The sequence below is a fragment of the Pseudophryne corroboree genome, chromosome 3 (genome assembly GCF_028390025.1).
Source record: "Pseudophryne corroboree isolate aPseCor3 chromosome 3, aPseCor3.hap2, whole genome shotgun sequence".
NCBI classification, from domain to species: domain Eukaryota; kingdom Metazoa; phylum Chordata; class Amphibia; order Anura; family Myobatrachidae; genus Pseudophryne; species Pseudophryne corroboree.
Genome location: NC_086446.1, coordinates 455,937,863 through 455,958,379, shown reverse-complemented (window position 1 = coordinate 455,958,379; position 20,517 = coordinate 455,937,863). Strand labels below are relative to the sequence as shown.

General features: G+C 46.4%; 1 protein-coding gene across 2 annotated transcripts in view; it reads right to left on the bottom strand.

Moving 5' to 3' along the window:
* GRB2 (growth factor receptor bound protein 2) overlaps positions 1-20,517 on the bottom strand; it is a 121,467-nt gene that overhangs the window by 16,449 nt on the left and 84,501 nt on the right. For both annotated transcript variants that reach the window (XM_063960632.1, XM_063960633.1), the window contains exon 3: positions 3,676-3,773. In XM_063960632.1, the coding sequence (XP_063816702.1) occupies positions 3,676-3,773 (98 nt within the window). The remainder of the gene's footprint in view (positions 1-3,675; positions 3,774-20,517) is intronic.

The window sequence follows — 20,517 nt, the reverse complement described above, 5'->3', positions numbered from 1 at the left end:
ACCGCTAGCCGCTAAGTTCCCACCATTGAATATAATGGACTGGGCTGTGCGATGCGCTGTCTGCTCAGACGCGCAGAGCCAATCAGATGAGCGCAACGAAGTTGCGCTTCCTGATTGGCTTTAGAGACCTTTCTGTGACAGCTGTCACTGACAGGTCTCTCTGCATTCGGGGATAGGGGTCTCATGTGTCAGCATGGGACCCCTTTCAGTCCGTTTGGTCGGGTATTTGCGTTTTGTTTTTTTCTACAAGTACGTGGATTTATCTCTGGACCATGGCTGAGGTGAGTATATTGATCTTTTATTTTCAGGTACCCCTGGATTCTACATGGAGAAGAGGACCGATGTCGGCGTGTGAACATAGGTAAGTATGTGTGTGTCGACGTATGAAATAAAGTTTTACTTTCACGGTGTGTGTGTCCTGTTTTTATTTGGGTATTTTTTTTCCAGTAGTACTACAGGTACCAGCGGGCCCGTTTTTCTCCCGCATGCTGGTACTTGTGGTTCTCCAAGTACCAGCTTGCGGGGGAGGCTTGCTGGGACTTGTAGTACTGCTGGAAAAAACAATATTCTTTTCATGATCACAAAAGGCTATCAGCCCCCCCATCCGCAGCCCATTGGATGGGGGGGGACAGCCTCGGGCTTCACCCCTGGCCCTTGGGTGGCTGGGGGGGGGGCCCCTTGATTGAAGGGGTCCCCACTCCCCCAGGGTACCCCGGCCAGGGGTGACTAGTTGGATATTTAATGCCACGGCCGCAGGGCACGGCATAAAAGTGACCCCCGGCTGTGGCATTATCTGTCCAGCTAGTGGAGCCCGATGCTGGTGTTAAAAATACGGGGGACCCCTACGCTTTTTGTCCCCCGTATTTTAGGCACCAGCACCAGGCGCAGAGCCCGGTGCTGGTTTTAAAAATACGGGGGATCCCCTGTCAATTTTTTCCCCGCATTTTTAGAACCAGGACCAGCTCGAAGAGCCCGAGGCTGGTTATGCTTTGGAGGGGGGACCCCACGCCATTTTTTTTTAGGATTTTACCGTTCCAGCAATAAAAAATAAAATAAAAAAAAATAATATTTTAAAAAATATATAAATAATATTTGTGCCTCCAAAAAAAAAAAAAAAAAGTACCTAATCCCTTCTAATATAAATAGATCTGCTATTCCCCAAAAAAAAAAACACAAAAAAAAACATGTTTAATTTTTTTTTATTTGTTTTCACCCTCCAAAGTGTGGCGGATTGAAAATGACGAATTTGCTGTCTAAAAGCACTGCTGTCGAATTTCCAAACTTGAATTGAATATGCTTTGGTCGAATTGCAGCACTTGTATCATTGCAGAAAAGTCGAATTTGCAAAAATTCGAATTTCAAAAAGTCGAATTTTGAAAGTCCGTTTTTTGGTCGGAAAGCACTGAATTGCATAGGCAAATTTTTTTTTTGGTCGAAAATGACCCGAAATTCGACAATTTCGGGAATTCGACCGCAATTGCATATACCCCTATAGTGTCTACACTTCAAATGCAAAACATGTTGACACAAGTGCTATATGGATGTAACTGAACAAAAGCACAACAGTTTTAACTGCAAAAAAATATAACATTGACCATATTTAGTTCACTCAAAATGTTATATTGTTTTATTTGGCATATTGTGGTGTGCAGTCCACCACCCCCCGCCTTTTTCTGTCGCACATATAAGACTCATAGCAACTGGAACATACAGCTATTTATTGTTAATCATCACATACTTAAAAACTAAACCTTGCCGGTCAAAGACTGGCCTCACACGTTTCCATCACATTCTGGATGGACTCAGCCCACATGCTTTCTCAGAACTTCGAGAGAAACATTCTCTACCACAATCCTGTTTTTATCAATGCCTCCAGATCCGCCACTTTATTACTTCCTCTCTAGACCCTTTGCGGAACCCCACAGCACTGGAACGTCTTTCTATCCTTGGACCTCTGGACAAGGGTATTATATCTAAAATGTATCACTATTTTAGTGCAGGACTCTCCACCCTTGAAGACCCATGAACAATGCTGGGAATCAGACTTGGGCTCCTCCCTGGGTGATGGCACGTAAGTGGCAATTCGCCTCAACATTTCTAAATGTTCTATTAGTGTTTCCATCAAAGAAAACACTTATAGGGTATCCACCCGCTGGTACCTTGTTCCGGAACGTTTACACCAGATATACCCTAACATCTCTAACCTCTGCTGGAGACAATGCGTACACATTGGTTCCTTTTTCCATGTCTGGTGGACTTGTCAACTTACTGCTTTTTTCTGGTCGATGGTCCAATCTCTTATATCTTCGTTAGTCCCTCTTGATACGCCCCTTACCTCGGCCACGTTGCTTCTGTGTGCCCCAGTATTCCAATTATCGAAACACGAAACCAAAAAATTGGTTTTACACGTCTCCTGTGCTGTTAAATTTCTAGATCTTGGAAGCAATCACACACCCCGACCAGTCAACAGATCAATCGAATCTGGTTTGTGGCCAAAATGGAGTATATAACTAGTCTCCAAAACAGCACAGTGGACAAGTTCCATGCAGTCTGGTCTCCATGGTACAGAACTCAGTGCGTCACCCCTCCCGGTCTTTCCTAAGCCATCTGCTTTCCTCTTTCGCTACTACCCTCCTCTGTTTCTCTCCTGATCTCTAGAGCAGTCTGTCCTCTTTTTCCCTTTTCGCTCTCTTTTCCTCAGCTCATCACCACACCCGTCTCATATTTTTTGGTTTTGTTATGTTCACATATTATATTGCTTTTTTCACTCACTTTTTCAGCATTTTCCTTTCTTTCTTTCTTTCTCTCTCCCTCCTTATCTTTGATGCTGATTACTTTTCCATTTGGATTTCTGAGGACTCCCTGCAATTATATACATGCCGCCGCATACTGCTACCCTCGGATTACCCCTTTTTATCCTTTCTTCTTCTATTCCCTCACTTAACTTTACTTGCTGTCCCCATCCTATCTCCCTCTTTGTATCTGTTTGCCCACCCTGACAAAAAATTGTTATTATGTTGTTTGTTTCATAGCCAACAATGTTCTTTACACTTGTAATTGGATTATGTTAGTCCTTTTTTGTCACTCAACTTTTATTGATGACGGATGTTCTGCTATTTCTACCTCAATGTTGTTGACTTTACAATAAAGCTATACGATTAAAAAAACTAAACCATGCCATAGTTTATTTTTGGTTTAAATGTTGCATTGCCACCAAAGTTGCAAAATATTTACATCCACTCCTATAAAAATAGCTGGGGCGCCTGTTTTTGTTTCTCCCACCAACCTATTGCACATCTTCTCTACACTTCAGCTCTTAGGATTTGAGAATAACAATGTGTATCTGGGAAGAAAACCTTGCTAAGTGCAGTCCCAGATGATCTGTTGAGGGGCATCCTATATAAAAAAAAAATATATATATATATATATATATATATATATATATATATATATATATATATAAAAAATAAATTTAAAAAAACACGTAATATTGGGTAGGCATATTTAATTGTGGCCAGATTGCAGACCAACCTAAACTTTTAGGCAAATGATACCCATAAAAGTGCTCATGAGAAGACAGAGAGAACATGGTCTTGTAGATGGTCAAAGGTGAATACTGAATGCATTTTCCTTGGCTTTGGCAATATACAACTCAAATGTACATGGTACACTCACGGATGTGGCTTCATTTCTATGTAGTTTTTAGGAATAAATCCATCTTTTCCATTAAGCTCAGCTTTATACCAGTTCTGGTCGCATTCTTCATTCAAGACCTGAAAGCAGATAAAACATGGAGAACAGCCATTCAAAAGGAAACTCACTGTTCACTTACATGGTTTGCAAGGAGAAAAACCAAAACACTGAACATAATAGGGGTGAATCAATTAGTCGCAAGGGTAAAAATTAGCGGCAATTAGCCACAAGGGTAAATCAATTAGCTGCAAGGTTCCATAGTAGTCTTGCATGATGTTTTGTATAATAATCTTCTCATTACTGTCCGCACACAAAAATATCCAATGTTTTCATTACCATAACTGCCGTTACATAACCATGGAATCTCACAGCTGACTGAATCACCCCTGTGTGATATTTTATTAATGGGAAACACACTGTTCGTGGCAAAGATACTAACTAGACTAGTTTTTATTTGTTCTTCAGAAATGCACTTACAGGCCATTTAACATAGACCAGAAATGACATCAAAAACAAGAATTCATCTGTTAATGTTGATATTCATAATACCCATTCACAAAATAAATCAGTTACTCTGTTGGGGGGAAACAAACAACTAAAGCTGGCCATACACCTAAAGATTTATTGTCCAATCTGGCTGGTTGGAACGAAAATCTGGTAATGTATGGGAGCAAATGACAGTTGACCATTTTTCGTCAGTTTTCTGGCATTTTGGAGCAAATGGTCAATTGTCATTCGCTCCCATACATTACCAGATTTTTCGTTCAAACCAGCCAGATCGGACAATAAAAAAAAAGGTGTATTAGCAGTTTAAGACAATGGTTAAGATTACATAGTATTTGATTACATAGTATTTGAGGTTGAATAGAGGCAAATTGGCCATCGTGTTCAACCTGTTTTAAGTTGTGATGATTCTACATACTTGCTAAATAATGTTTCATGACTAGTTAGCTACCATAACTCATGTTACCCCCGGATTAACCACGTTGATATTTTAAGTATTATAACCTTGGATAGCTTTTTCATTAAGAAATGTATCCATTCCTTTTTTAAATCCAATTACAGAGTCCGCCATTACCACCTTCCCTGGCAGGGAATTCCACATCCTGATTGCCCTAACAGTGAAGAACCCTTTCCTCTGTTGCGTTTGGAACTTTCTCCTCTCCAGTCGCAGCGAGTGCCCACCTGTCCTAAACTGTGTTCTTTTAATAAATAATTCCTCTGATAACTCTTTGTGATGTCCCTTTACACATTTGAAGATATTAATAATATCTCCTTTTAGGCGCCTCTTTTCTAGTGTGATGTACTAAGCCTTGGAGAGAGATAAAGCCTTGGAGAGAGATAAAGTGGTGGGAGATAAAGTACCAGCTAATCAGCTCCTAACTGTAATCTTGCAGGCTGTGTTTCAAAAATGACAGGCTGGTATTAAGAATAAAACAGCTTGCAGAAGTCACATGAGCAATTAGGTGATTAAAGGATGCCACATGTACATGATCAATGGTTACTATTAAACAAAGAATTAAGGTGTAACATAACATTTCAGCAACAGACCAAAGGCACATGAAAACAGCGTGTGTAGTATCACTTAAGAAGTGTATTATTTTCGAGTGAAAAAGGAAACCATAGAAACAATATTAATGTTAGGGGAAATAAAAAAAAATGCCACAGGCTATTTTTTTAAATTAATTTATCAAAAAGAAAGAAGAAAAAAAAAAAGATACTTTACAAAATTTTAGTTAAAAGACAAACAATTATAGTAGCTGCATAGCTGAATGCAAAAATGAAAGCTTTAAAAAAAAAAAAAAAAAATTGTTCTTGTGAATTTATCAAAACCAAAATTAAGAGGGGAGGGCGAAGCCAATCCAATACAAAGGACTCAAAGTGCCTCCAAAATGGCTGGACAAAGGCACTCTACAACCCTCACTACATAGAGATGCAGAGGAACATATGCAGTGCCTAGCTTCTGTATCACAAGGCCATGTGTGCTGCCGAACAATAGACAGATTTCCCTCCTTACAATTGGATCGTGTAACAAGAATCAAATCACTACAACGTGTGGCGGTAACTAGGAGACTGAAGTGTTAAATTGGTATAAAGGCTTCATATAAACGTCCACTCCCTCGGTTACTAAAAGTGGCTCAGTTTGATGTTGTCATCCAAACATAAGATAACAAGATGAAATAAATAAGATTATTTCAAACAGGCCAGAGAGCTCTTAATCTGCAATTGGTGAAAGCTAATGGAGCAGAGAAAGACCAGGATAGAGATCAATATATAAATATAGAAAAGGATGGAGAGTGAGAGGGGAGGGGACGGAGAGAAAGAGGGGGTAGTGAAGCAGGGAGAAGCCAGAGCCTGGCAAGGGATAAAAGGCAATAAAATGTAAAAGGTAAATTATGACTACCAATATATCAGACTAACAGAAGTAACGGCTCTAAATCTAAGTGGACTGACCCCATAAAGGAGGAGCAAACATAAGATAGTGATAACCATAAAGACTAGAAAACAAGATTTTTGGAGACATGTTTTGGCCGCTAGTTAGCGCACACGAAGGTGCATCAGTCTGAAATGCAACTTCAGCATAATAAAAAAATAAACTACTGTTTCAAAATAAAAATCTGTAGCTTCCTAATTGTTACAAATGACTCTCCATCACAGTAATGCCTCCAATGTAAGCAATTAAGCAACTGAGGGGCAGATGTATTAAGCCTGGGGAATAGATAAAGTGGAACGTGATAAAGCACCAGCCAATCATCTCCTAGCTGTCAAGTTCCAGGCTGGGTTTGAAAAACTAAGATTTTACTCACCGGTAAATCTATTTCTCGTAGTCCGTAGTGGATGCTGGGAACTCCGTAAGGACCATGGGGAATAGACGGGCTCCGCAGGAGACTGGGCACGCTAAAAGAAAGATTAGGTACTATCTGGTGTGCACTGGCTCCTCCCACTATGACCCTCCTCCAGACCTCAGTTAGGATACTGTGCCCGGAAGAGCTGACACAATAAGGAAGGATTTTGAATCCCGGGTAAGACTCATACCAGCCACACCAATCACACCGTATAACTCGTGATACTATACCCAGTTAACAGTATGAAATATAACTGAGCCTCTCAACAGATGGCTCAACAATAACCCTTAGTTAGGCAATAACTATATACAAGTATTGCAGACAATCCGCACTTGGGATGGGCGCCCAGCATCCACTACGGACTACGAGAAATAGATTTACCGGTGAGTAAAATCTTATTTTCTCTGACGTCCTAGTGGATGCTGGGAACTCCGTAAGGACCATGGGGATAATACCAAAGCTCCCAAACGGGCGGGAGAGTGCGGATGACTCTGCAGCACCGAATGAGAGAACTCAAGGTCCTCCTCAGCCAGGGTATCAAATTTGTAGAATTTAGCAAACGTGTTTGCCCCTGACCAAGTTGCAGCTCGGCAAAGTTGTAAAGCCGAGACCCCTCGGGCAGCCGCCCAAGATGAGCCCCTTTCCTCGTGGAATGGGCTTTTACTGATTTAGGATGCGGCAATCCAGCCGCAGAATGCTCCAGCTGAATTGTGCTACAAATTCAGCGAGCAATAGTCTGCCTAGAAGCAGGAGCACCTATTTTGTTGGGTGCCTACAGGATAAAAAGCGTGTCAGTTTTCCTGACTCCAGCCGTCCTGGAAATATAAATTTTTAAGACCCTGACTACGTCCAGTAACTTGGAATCTTCCAAGTCCCTAGTAGCCGCAGGCACTACAATAGGTTGGTTCAAGTGAAAAGCTGATACCACCTTAGGGAGAAACTGGGAACGAGTCCTCAATTCTGCCCTATCCATATGGAAAATCAGATAAGGGCTTTTACATGACAAAGCCGCCAATTCTGACACACGCCTGGCCGAGGCCAAGGCCAATAACATGACCACTTTCCACGTGAGATATTTCAAATCCACAGTTTTAAGTGGCTCAAACCAATGTTATCATAGGAAACTCAACACCACGTTGAGATCCCAAGGTGCCACAGGAGGCACAAAAGGGGGCTGAATATGTAGCACTCCCTTTACAAATGTCTGAACTCCAGGCAGTGAAGCCAGTTCTTTCTGGAAGAAAATCGACAGAGCCGAAATCTGGACCTTAATGGAACCCAAGTTTAGGCCCATAGTCACTCCTGACTGTAGGAAGTGCAGAAAACGACCCAGCTGAAAATCCTCTGTTGGGGCCTTCCTGGTCTCACACCACGCAACATATTTTTACCAAATACGGTGATAATGGTTTGCGGTTACTTCTTTCCTGGCTTTTATCAGCGTAGGAATGACTTCCTCCGGAATGCCCTTTTCCTTTAGGATCCGGAATTCAACCGCCATGCCGTCAAACGCAGCCGCGGTAAGTCTTGGAACAGACAAGGCCCCTGCTGTAGCAGATCCTGTCTGAGCGGTAGAGGCCATGGGTCCTCTGATATCATTTCTTGAAGTTCTGGGTACCAAGCTCTTCTTGGCCCATCCGGAACCACGAGTATCGTTCTTACTCCTCGTTTTCTTATTATTCTCAGTACCTTTGGTATGAGAGGCAGAGGAGGGAATACATAAACTGACTGGTACACCCACGGTGTCACTAGAGCGTCCACAGCTATTGCCTGAGGGACTCTTGACCTGGCGCAATATCTAGTTTTTGTTTAGGCGGGACGCCATCATGTCCACCTGTGGCCTTTCCCAATGGTTTACCAACAGTTGAAAGACTTCTGGATGAAGTCCCCACTCTCCCGGGTGTAGGTCGTGTCTGCTGAGGAAGTCTGCTTCCCAGTTGTCCACTCCCGGAATGAACACTGCTGACAGTGCTAAGACGTGATTTTCCGCCCATCGGAGAATCTTTGTGGCTTCTGCCTTCGCCATCCTGCTTCTTGTGCCGCCCTGTCGGTTTACATGGGCGACTGCCGTGATGTTGTCTGATTGGATCAGTACCGGCTGGTTTTGAAGCAGAGGCCTTGCCAGACTTAGGGCATTGTAAATGGCCCTCAGTTCCAGAATATTTATGTGTAGGGACGACTCCTGACTTGACCAAAGTCCTTGGAAATTTCTTCCCTGTGTGACTGCCCCCCAGCCTCGAAGGCTGGCATCCGTGGTACCAGGACCCAGTCCTGTATGCCGAATCTGCGGCCCTCTTGAAGATGAGCACTCTGCAGCCACCACAGTAGAGATACCCTGGTCCTTGGAGACAGGGTTATCAGCCGATGCAACTGAAGATGCGATCCCGACCACTTGTCCAAGAGGTCCCACTGAAAGGTTCTTGCATGGAACCTGCCGAATGGAATTTTGCTTCGTAAGAAGCTACCATTTTCCCCAGGACTCGTGTGCAGTGATGCACCGATACCTGCTTTGGTTTCCGGAGGTCTCTGACTAGAGATGACAGCTCCTTGGCTTTCTCCTGCGGGAGAAACACTTTTTTCTGTTCTGTGTCCAGAACCATCCCCAGGAACAGTAGGCGTGTGGTAGGAACCAGCTGTGACTTTGGAATGTATAGAATCCATCCGTGCTGTTGTAGCACTTCCCGAGATAGTGCTACTCCGACCAACAACTGCTCCTTGGACCTCGCCTTTAAAGGAGATCGTCCAAGTACGGGATAATTAAAACTCCCTTTTTTCGAAGGAGTATCATCATTTCTGCCATTACCTTGGTAAAGACCCTCGGTGCCGTGGACAGTCCAAACGGCAGTGTTTGGAATTGGTAATGGCAATCCTGTACCACAAATCTGAGGTACTCCTGGTGAGGATGGTAAATGGGAACATGTAGGTAAGCATCCTTGATGTCCAGGGATACCATGTAATCCCCCTCCTCCAGGCTTGCAATAACCGCCCTGAGCGATTCCATCTTGAACTTGAATTTTTTTATGTATGTGTTCAAGGATTTCAAATTTAAAATGGGTCTCACCGAACCGTCCGGTTTCGGTACCACAAACAGTGTGGAATAGTAACCCCGTCCTTGTTGAAGTAGGGGCACCTTGACTATCACCTGCTGGGAATACAGCTTGTGAATTGCCTCTAGCACAGCCTCCCTGCCTGAGGGAGTTGTCGGCAAGGCAGATTTGAGGAAACGGCGGGGGGGAGACGCCTCGAATTCCAGCTTGTACCCCTGAGATACTACTTGTATCCAGGGATCCACCTGTGAGCGAGCCCACTGATCGCTGAAATTTTTGAGGCGGCCCCCCACCGTACCTGGCTACGCCTGTGGAGCCCCCGCGTCATGCGGTGGACTCAGAGGAGCGGGGGAAGAATTTTGATTCTGGGAACTGGCTGACTGGTGCAGCTTTTTCCCTCTTCCCTCGTCTCTGTGCAGAAAGGAAGCGCCTTTGACCCGCTTGCTTTTCTGAAGCCGCAAGGACTGTACCTGATAATACAGTGCTTTCTTAGGCTGTGAGGAAACCTGAGGTTAAAAATTTTCTTCCCAGCTGTTGCTGTGGATACGAGGTCCCAGAGACCATCCCCAAACAATTCCTCACCCTTATAAGGCTCTATGTGCCTTTTAAAGTCAGCATCATCTGTCCAGTGTCGGGTCTCTAATACCCTCCTGACAGAATGGACATTGCATTAATTCTGGATGCCAGCCGGCAAAATATCCCTCTGTGCATCCCTCATATATAAGGCGACGTCTTTAATATGCTCTTATGTTCGCAAAATAGTATCCCTGCATAGGGTATTAATATTATCTGACAGGGTCACAGACCACGCTGCAGCAGCACTATCTGCAGGTCTCAGTCTAGTACCTGAGTGTGTAAATACAGACTTCAGGATAGCCTCCTGCTTTTTATCAGCAGGTACTTTCAAAGTGGCCGTATCCTAAGACGGCAGTGCCACCTTTTTTGACAAACGTGTGAGCGCCTTATCCACCCTAGGGGATATCTCCCAGAGTAACTTATCCTCTGGCGGGAAAGGGTACGCCATCAGTAACTTTTTAGAAATTACCAGTTTCTTATCGGGGGAACCCACGCTTTTTCACACTTCATTCACTCATTTGATGGGGGAACAAAACACTGCCTGCTTTTTCTCCCCAAACATAAAACCCTTTTTTAGTGGTACTTGGGTTAATGTCAGAAATGTGTAACACATTTTTTATTGCCGGGATCATGTAACGCATGTTCCTAGTGGATTGTGTATATGTCTCAACCTCGTCGACACTGGAGTCAGACTCCGTGTCGACATCTGTGTCTGCCATCTGAGGGAGCAGGCGTTTTTGAGCCCCTGATGGCCTTTGAGACGCCTGGGCAGGCGCGGGCTGAGAAGCCGGCTGTCCCACAGCTGTTACGTCATCCAGCCTTTTATGTAAGGAGTTGACACTGTCTGTTTATACCTTCCACCTATCCATCCACTCTGGTGTCGGCCCCACAGGGGGCGACATCACATTTATCGGCATCTGCTCTGCCACCACATAAGCCTCCTCATCAAACGTGTCGACACAGCCGTACCGACACACCGCACACACACAGGGAATGCTCTGACTGAGGACAGGACCCCACACAGCCCTTTGGGGAGACAGAGAGAGAGTATGCCAGCACACACCAGAGCGCTATATAATGCAGGGATTAACACTATATTGAGTGAATTTTTCCCAATAGCTGCTTGTATATACAATATTGCGCTAAATTTAGTGCCCCCCCTCTCTTTTTAACCCTTTGAGCCTGCAAACTACAAGGGAGAGCCTGGGGAGCTGTCTTCCAGCTGCACTGTGAAGAGAAAATGGCGCCAGTGTGCTGAGGGAGATAGCTCCGCCCCTTTTTCGCTGACTTTTCTCCTGCTTTTTTATGGATTCTGGCAGGGGTAATTATCACATATATAGCCTCTGGGGCTATATATTGTGATTATTTTGCCAGCCAAGGTGTTTTTATTGCTGCTCAGGGCGCCCCCCCCCAGTGCCCTGCACCCTCAGTGACCGGAGTGTGAAGTGTGTATGAGGAGCAATGGCGCACAGCTGCAGTGCTGTGTGCTACCTTGGTGAAGACTGAAGTCTTCTGCCGCCGATTTTCTGGACCATCTTCATGCTTCTGGCTCTGTAAGGGGGACGGCGGCGCGGCTCCGGGAACGAACACCAAGGACGGGTCCTGCGGTCGATCCCTCTGAAGCTAATGGTGTTCAGTAGCCTAAGAAGCCCAAGCTAGCTGCAAGCAGGTAGGTTCGCTTCTTCTCCCCTTAGTCCCTCGATGCAGTGAGCCTGTTGCCAGCAGGTCTCACTGTAAAATAAAAAAACCTAAAATAAACTTTCTTTCTAGGAGCTCAGGAGAGCCCCTAGTGTGCATCCAGCTCGGCCGGGCACAGTAGTGAGGTCTGGAGGAGGGTCATAGTGGGAGGAGCCAGTGCACACCAGATAGTACCTAATCTTTCTTTTAGAGTGCCCAGTCTCCTGCGGAGCCCGTCTATTCCCCATGGTCCTTACGGAGTTCCCAGCATCCACTAGGACGTCAGAAAAATGACAGTTAGGAGCTGACTGGCTGGTGTGTTACCACCTTCCACTTTATCACTTCTCCAGGCTTAATACATCTGCCCCTGAGTTTGCAACTAGTTCAGCGACAAGTCCATACGATGGACCATCTCTGTGCATCTGCAGACACCTCCCACTCACGGCCCAGGAATGGAATAAATTTCACACACTGTGTCTCAATTGCTGCTGCAACTGTGTGTACACACAACATATGCTCCATACTAGTTTTTAGGGATTTAGTTCCTCATCTCCGTGAACATCAGTACTGCATGCAACTCTGAATCAAACACATAATGGCTGCCTGCATTGTGTTGGAGACAGGTAAAGCTAGACTGACCATATTATCCCTTTAACCTGGGACACTCATGAATTACACAGGTTCTGTGGCTGGCTGGCTGGCGGGGGGGGGGGGGGGGGGGGGGGGGTGGTGGTATGTAGTTCACCTCTTCCAAGGTAGCAGTGAGGTAAGGGAAAGGAGTGCTCAGGGGTGAAGATAAATAGGGATGGGAAGGTTCTAGTGCGACTAGGAGGCTGTAATAGATAAACGTAACCAGTCACCAAACCGGTCATGATTCCAGTTGATTGTTCAAAAGCATGTTTTTTTTCTGTAGTTAAATACGGAGTGTATCTATGAAATGTACCCATATGTTTAAAGAAAAATCCAGAATTCTGGGTCTCGTGTAATGATGCTAGCAGAAAATTAACCTTGAAATAAAAAAAAAATAAAAAAAGTTGTCGTCATTTTTTTAATGAGTGAATTAAGTGAAGAACATGAATTTAAACTTATCTAAAATGATATATTTGAAAAAATAAGATTTTACTTACCGATAAATCTATTTCTCTGACGTCCTAAGTGGATGCTGGGGACTCCGTCAGGACCATGGGGAATAGCGGCTCCGCAGGAGACAGGGCACAAAAGTAAAAGCTTTAGGATCAGGTGGTGTGCACTGGCTCCTCCCCCTATGACCCTCCTCCAAGCCTCAGTTAGGATACTGTGCCCGGACGAGCGTACACAATAAGGAAGGATTTTGAATCCCGGGTAAGACTCATACCAGCCACACCAATCACACTGTACAACCTGTGATCTGAACCCAGTTAACAGCATGATAACAGCGGAGCCTCTGAAAAGATGGCTCACAACAATAATAACCCGATTTTTGTAACAATAACTATGTACAAGTATTGCAGACAATCCGCACTTGGGATGGGCGCCCAGCATCCACTACGGACTACGAGAAATAGATTTATCGGTAAGTAAAATCTTATTTTCTCTGACGTCCTAGTGGATGCTGGGGACTCCGTCAGGACCATGGGGATTATACCAAAGCTCCCAAACGGGCGGGAGAGTGCGGATGACTCTGCAGCACCGAATGAGAGAACTCCAGGTCCTTTTTAGCCAGGCTATCAAATTTGTAGAATTTTACAAACGTGTTCTCCCCCGACCACGTAGCTGCTCGGCAGAGTTGTAATGCCGAGACCCCTCGGGCAGCCGCCCAGGATGAGCCCACCTTCCTTGTGGAATAAGCCTTGACAGATTTAGGCTGTGGCAGGCCTGCCACAGAATGTGCAAGTTGAAATGTGCTACAAATCCAACGAGCAATCGTCTGCTTAGAAGCAAGAGCACCCAGTTTGTTGGGTGCATACAGGATAACAGCGAGTCAGTTTTCCTGACTCCAGCCGTCCTGGAAACCTATATTTTCAGGGCCCTGACAACATCTAGCAACTTGGAGTCCTCCAAGTCCCTAGTAGCCGCAGGTACCACAATAAGCTGGTTCAGGTGAAACGCTGACACCACCTTAGGAAGAAACAGGGGACGAGTCCGCAGCTCTGCCCTGTCCGAATGGACAATCAGATATGGCTTTTGTGAGACAAAGCCGCCAATTCTGACACTCGCCTGGCCGAGGCCAGGGCCAACAGCATGGTCACTTTTCATGTGAGATATTTCAAATCCACAGATTTGAGCGGTTTAAAATGTGATTTGAGGAATCCCAGAACTACGTTGAGATCCCACAGTGCCACTGGAGGCACAAAAAGGGGGTTGTATATGCAATACTCCCTTGACAAACTTCTGGACTTCAGGAACTGAAGCCAATTCTTTCTGGAAGAAAATTGACAGGGCCGAAATTTGAACCTTAATGGACCCCAATTTGAGGCCCATAGACACTCCTGTTTGCAGGAAATGCAGGAATCGACCGAGTTGAAATTTCTTCGTGGGGCCTTCCTGGCCTCACACCACGCAACATATTTTCGCCACATGTGGTGATAATGTTTTGCGGTCACCTCCTTCCTGGCTTTGACCAGGGTAGGAATGACCTCTTCCGGAATGCCTTTTTTCCTTAGGATCTGGCGTTCCACCGCCATGCCGTCAAACGCAGCCGCGGTAAGTCTTGGAACAGACCTGGTACTTGCTGAAGCAAGTCCCTTCTTAGCGGCAGAGGCCATGAGTCCTCTGTGAGCATTTCTTGAAGTTCCGGGTGCCACGTCCTTCTTGGCCAATCCGGAGCCACGAGTATAGTTCTTACTCCTCTACGTCTTATAATTCTCAGTACCTTGGTTATGAGAAGCAGAGGAGGGAACACATACACCGACTGGTACACCCACGGTGTTACCAGAACGTCCACAGATATTGCTTGAGGGTCTCTTGACCTGGCGCAATACCTGTCCAGTTTTTTGTTCAGGCGGGACGCCATCATGTCCACCTTTGGTCTTTCCCAACGGTTCACAATCATGTGGAATACTTCCCGATGAAGTCCCCACTCTCCCGGGTGGAGGTCGTGCCTGCTGAGGAAGTCTGCTTCCCAGTTGTCCACTCCCGGAATGAACACTGCTGACAGTGCTATCACATGATTTTTCGCCCAGCGAAGAATCCTTGCAGTTTCTGCCATTGCCCTCCTGCTTCTTGTGCCGCCCTGTCTGTTTACGTGGGCGACTGCCGTGATGTTGTCCCACTGGATCAATACCGGCTGACCTTGAAGCAGAGGTCTTGCTAAGCTTAGAACATTGTAAATTGCCCTTAGCTCCAGTATATTTATGTGGAGAGAAGTCTCCAGACTTGATCACACTCCCTGGAAATTTTTTCCCTGTGTGACTGCTCCCCAGCCTCTCAGGCTGGCATCCGTGGTCACCAGGACCCAGTCCTGAATGCCGAATCTGCGGCCCTTTAGTAGATGAGCACTCTGCAGCCACCGCAGAAGAAACACCCTTGTCCTTGGAGACAGGGTTATCCGCTGATGCATCTGAAGATGCGATCCGGACCATTTTTCCAGCAGATCCCACTGAAAAGTTCTTGCGTGAAATCTACCGAATGGAATCGCTTCGTAAGAAGCCACCATTTTTCCCAGGACCCTTGTGCAATGATGCACTGACACTTTTCCTGGTTTTAGGAGGTTCCTGACTAGCTCGGATAACTCCCTGGCTTTCTTCTCCGGGAGAAACACCTTTTTCTGGACTGTGTCCAGAATCATCCCTAGGAACAGCAGACGTGTCGTCGGAAACAGCTGCGGTTTTGGAATATTTAGAATCCACCCGTGCTGTCGTAGAACTACTTGAGATAGTGCTACTCCGACCTCCAACTGTTCTCTGGACCTTGCCCCTATCAGGAGATCGTCCATTTTCTTTGAAGAAGAATCATCATTTCGGCCATTACCTTGGTAAGGACCCGGGGTGCCGTGGACAATCCAACCGGCAGCGTCTGAAACCGATAGTGACAGTTCTGTACCACGAACCTGAGGTACCCTTGGTGAGAAGGGCAAATTGGGACATGGAGGTAAGCATCCCTGATGTCCCGGGACACCATATAGTCCCCTTCTTCCTGGTTCGCTATCACTGCTCTGAGTGACTCCATCTTGATTTGAACCTTTGTATGTAAGTGTTCAACTATTTCAGATTTAGAATAGGTCTCACCGAGCCGTCTGGCTTCAGTACCACAATATAGTGTGGAATAATACCCCTTTCCTTGTTGTAGGAGGGGTACTTTGATTATCACCTGCTGGGAATACAGCTTGTGAATTGTTTCCACTACTGCCTCCCTGTCGGAGGGAGACGTTGGTAAAGCAGACTTCAGGAACCTGCGAGGGGGAGACGTCTCGAATTTCCAATCTGTACCCCTGGGATACTACTTGTAGGATCCAGGGGTCCACTTGCGAGTGAGCCCACTGCGTGCTGAAACTCTTGAGACGACCCCCCCCACCGCACCTGAGTCCGCTTGTACGGCCCCAGCGTCATGCTGAGGACTTGGCAGAAGCGGTGGAGGGCTTCTGTTTCTGGGAATGGGCTGCCTGCTGCAGTCTTCTTCCCTTTCCTCTATCCCTGGGCAGATATGACTGGCCTTTTGCCCGCTTGCCCTTATGGGGACGAAAGGACTGAGGCTGAAAAGACGTTGTCTTTTTCTCCTTTATACGGCAATACTTCCATGTGCCGTTTGGAATCTGCATCACCTGACCACTGTCGTGTCCATAAACAACTTCTGGCAGATATGGACATCGCACTTACTCTTGATGCCAGAGTGCAAATATCCCTCTGTGCATCTCGCATATATAGAAATGCATCCTTTAAATGCTCTATAGTCAATAAAATACTGTCCCTGTCAAGGGTATCAATATTTTCAGTCAGGGAATCCGACCAAGCCACCCCAGCGCTGCACATCCAGGCTGAGGCGATCGCCGGTCGCAGTATAACACCAGTATGTGTGTATATACTTTTTAGGATATTTTTCCAGCCTCCTATCAGCTGGCTCCTTGAGGGCGGCCCTATCTGGAGACTGTACCGCCACTTGTTTTGATAAGCGTGTGAGCGCCTTATCCACCCTAAGGGGTGTTTCCCAACGCGCCCTAACTTCTGGCGGGAAAGGGTATACCGCCAATAATTTTCTATCGGGGGAAACCCACGCATCATCACACACTTCATTTAATTTATCTGATTCAGGAAAAACTACAGGTAGTTTTTTCACACTCCACATAATACCCTTTTTTGTGGTACTTGTAGTATCAGAAATATGTAACACCTCCTTCATTGCCCTTAACAAGTAACGTGTGGCCCTAAAGGAAAATACGTTTGTTTCTTCACCGTCGACACTGGAGTCAGTGTCCGTGTCTGTGTCGACCGACTGAGGTAAAAGGACGTTTTAACGCCCCTGACGGTGTTTGAGACGCCTGGACAGGTACTAATTGGTTTGCCGGCCGTCTCATGTCGTCAACCGACCTTGCAGCGTGTTGACATTATCACGTAATTCCTTAAATAAGCCACCCATTCCGGTGTCGACTCCCTAGAGAGTGACATCACCATTACAGGCAATTGCTCCGCCTCCTCACCAACATCGTCCTCATACATGTCGACACACACGTACCGACACACAGCACACACACAGGGAATGCTCTGATAGAGGACAGGACCCCACTAGCCCTTTGGGGAGACAGAGGGAGAGTTTGCCAGCACACACCAAAAACGCTATAATTATACAGGGACAACCTTTATATAAATGTTTTTCCCTTATAGCATTTTAATATATATAGTCATATCGCCAAATAAGTGCCCCCCCTCTCTGTTTTAACCCTGTTTCTGTAGTGCAGTGCAGGGGAGAGCCTGGGAGCCTTCCCACCAGCATTTCTGTGAGGGAAAATGGCGCTGTGTGCTGAGGAGAATAGGCCCCGCCCCCTTTTCGGCCGGCTTCTTCTCCCGTTTTTCTGAGACCTGGCAGGGGTTAAATACATCCATATAGCCCCCAGGGGCTATATGTGATGTATTTTTAGCCAGAATAAGGTACTATCATTGCTGCCCAGGGCGCCCCCCCCAGCGCCCTGCACCCTCAGTGACCGCTGCTATGAAGTGTGTGGACAACAATGGCGCACAGCTGCAGTGCTGTGCGCTACCTTATGAAGACTGAAAAGTCTTCTGCCGCCGGTTTCTGGACCTCTTCACTTTTCGGCATCTGCAAGGGGGTCGGCGGCGCGGCTCCGGGACGAACCCCAGGGTGAGACCTGTGTTCCGACTCCCTCTGGAGCTAATGGTGTCCAGTAGCCTAAGAAGCCAATCCATCCTGCACGCAGGTGAGTTCACTTCTCTCCCCTAAGTCCCTCGATGCAGTGAGCCTGTTGCCAGCAGGACTCACTGAAAATAAAAAACCTAACAAAACTTTTACTCTAAGCAGCTCTTTAGGAGAGCCACCTAGATTGCACCCTTCTCGGCCGGGCACAAAAATCTAACTGGAGGAGGGTCATAGGGGGAGGAGCCAGTGCACACCACCTGATCCTAAAGCTGTTTTTTGTGCCCTGTCTCCTGCGGAGCCGCTATTCCCCATGGTCCTGACGGAGTCCCCAGCATCCACTAGGACGTCAGAGAAAATAAGATTTTAAACCTACCGGTAAATCTTTTTCTCGTAGTCCGTAGAGGATGCTGGGACTCCGTAAGTACCATGGGGATAGACGGGCTCCGCAGGAGACATGGGCACTTTAAGAAAGGCTTTGACTCTGGGTGTGCACTGGCTCCTCCCCTATGCCCCTCCTCCAGACCTCAGTTAGAGAAACTGTGCCCAGAGGAGATGGACAGTACGAGGAAAGGATTTTAGTTAATCCAAGGGCAAGATTCATACCAGCCACACCAATCACACCGTATAACTTGTGTTAAACTAACCAGTTAACAGTATGAAAAACAACATAGTTTCGGTCCAAATCCGATTAAACTATAACATAACCCTTATTTAAGCAATAACTATATACAAGTCTTGCAGAAGTAGTCCGCACTTGGGACGGGCGCCCAGCATCCTCTACGGACTACTAGAAAAAGATTTACCGGTAGGTATAAAATCTTATTTTCTCTAACGTCCTAGAGGATGCTGGGACTCCGTAAGGACCATGGGGATTATACCAAAGCTCCCAAACGGGCGGGAGAGTGCGGATGACTCTGCAGCACCGATTGAGCAAACATGAGGTCCTCCTCAGCCAGGGTATCAAACTTATAAAACTTTGCAAAGGTGTTTGACCCCGACCAAGTAGCAGCTCGGCACAGCTGTAGTGCCGAGACCCCTCGGGCAGCCGCCCAAGACGAGCCCACCTTCCTAGTGGAATGGGCCTTTACCGATTTTGGTAACGGAAATCCTGCCGTAGAATGCGCTTGCTGGATCGTGTTACAGATCCAGCGAGCAATAGTCTGCTTTGAAGCAGGGCCGCCAACCTTGTTGGCTGCATACAGGACAAACAGTGCTTCTGTTTTTCTGATCCTAGCCGTTCTGGCCACGTAAATTTTCAAAGCCCTGACCACATCAAGGGACTCGGAATCCTCCAAGTCACAAGTAGCCACAGGCACGACAATAGGTTGGTTCATATGAAAGGATGAGACCACCTTAGGTAGGAATTGAGGACGGGTCCGCAACTCTGCTCTATCCATATGGAAAACCAGATAGGGGCTTTTATGTGATAAAGCCGCCAATTCCGAAACTCGCCTAGCCGAAGCCAAGGCTAACAACATGACCACCTTCCAAGTGAGATATTTTAACTCCACCGTTTTGAGTGGTTCAAACCAATGTGACTTAAGGAAACTTAACACCACGTTAAGGTCCCTAGGCACCACCGGAGGTACAAAAGGAGGCTGAATATGTAGTACTCCCTTATCAAAAGTCTGTACTTCAGGTAGAGAGGCCAATTCCTTTCTAAAGAAAATGGATAAGGCCGAAATCTGAACTTTTATGGAGCCTAATTTTAGGCCCAAATTCACTCCAGTTTGCAGGAAGTGAAGGAGACGACCCAGATGGAATTCCTCCGTAGGAGCATTCCTGGCCTCACACCAAGAAACATATTTTCTCCATATTCGGTTATAATGTTTTGATGTCACGTCATTCCTAGCCTTTATTAGCGTAGGAATGACCTCATCCGGAATACCTTTGTCCGCTAGGATCCGGCGTTCAACCGCCATGCCGTCAAACGAAGCCGCGGTAAGTCTTGGAACAGACAGGGCCCCTGCTGCAGCAGGTCCTGCCTTAGAGGAAGAGGCCACAGATCTTCTGTGATCAATTTCTGTAGATCCGGATACCAAGTCCTTTGCGACTAATCTGGAACAATGAGGATTGTTCTCACTCTTCTTTGTCTTATTATTCTCAACACTTTGGGTATAAGAGGAAGAGGAGGAAACACATAGACCAACCGAAACACCCACGGTGTCACCAGGGCGTCCACAGCTATCGCCTGAGGATCTCTTGACCTGGCGCAATACCTTTTTAACTTTGTGTTGAGACAGGACGCCATCATGTCTATCTGGGGCATTTCCCACGACCTGCGCGAAGACTTCCTGATGAAGTCCCCACTCTCCCGGATGCAGGTCGTGTCTGCTGAGGAAGTCTGCTTCCCAGTTGTCCACTCCCGGAATGAACACTGCTGACAGTGCGCTTAG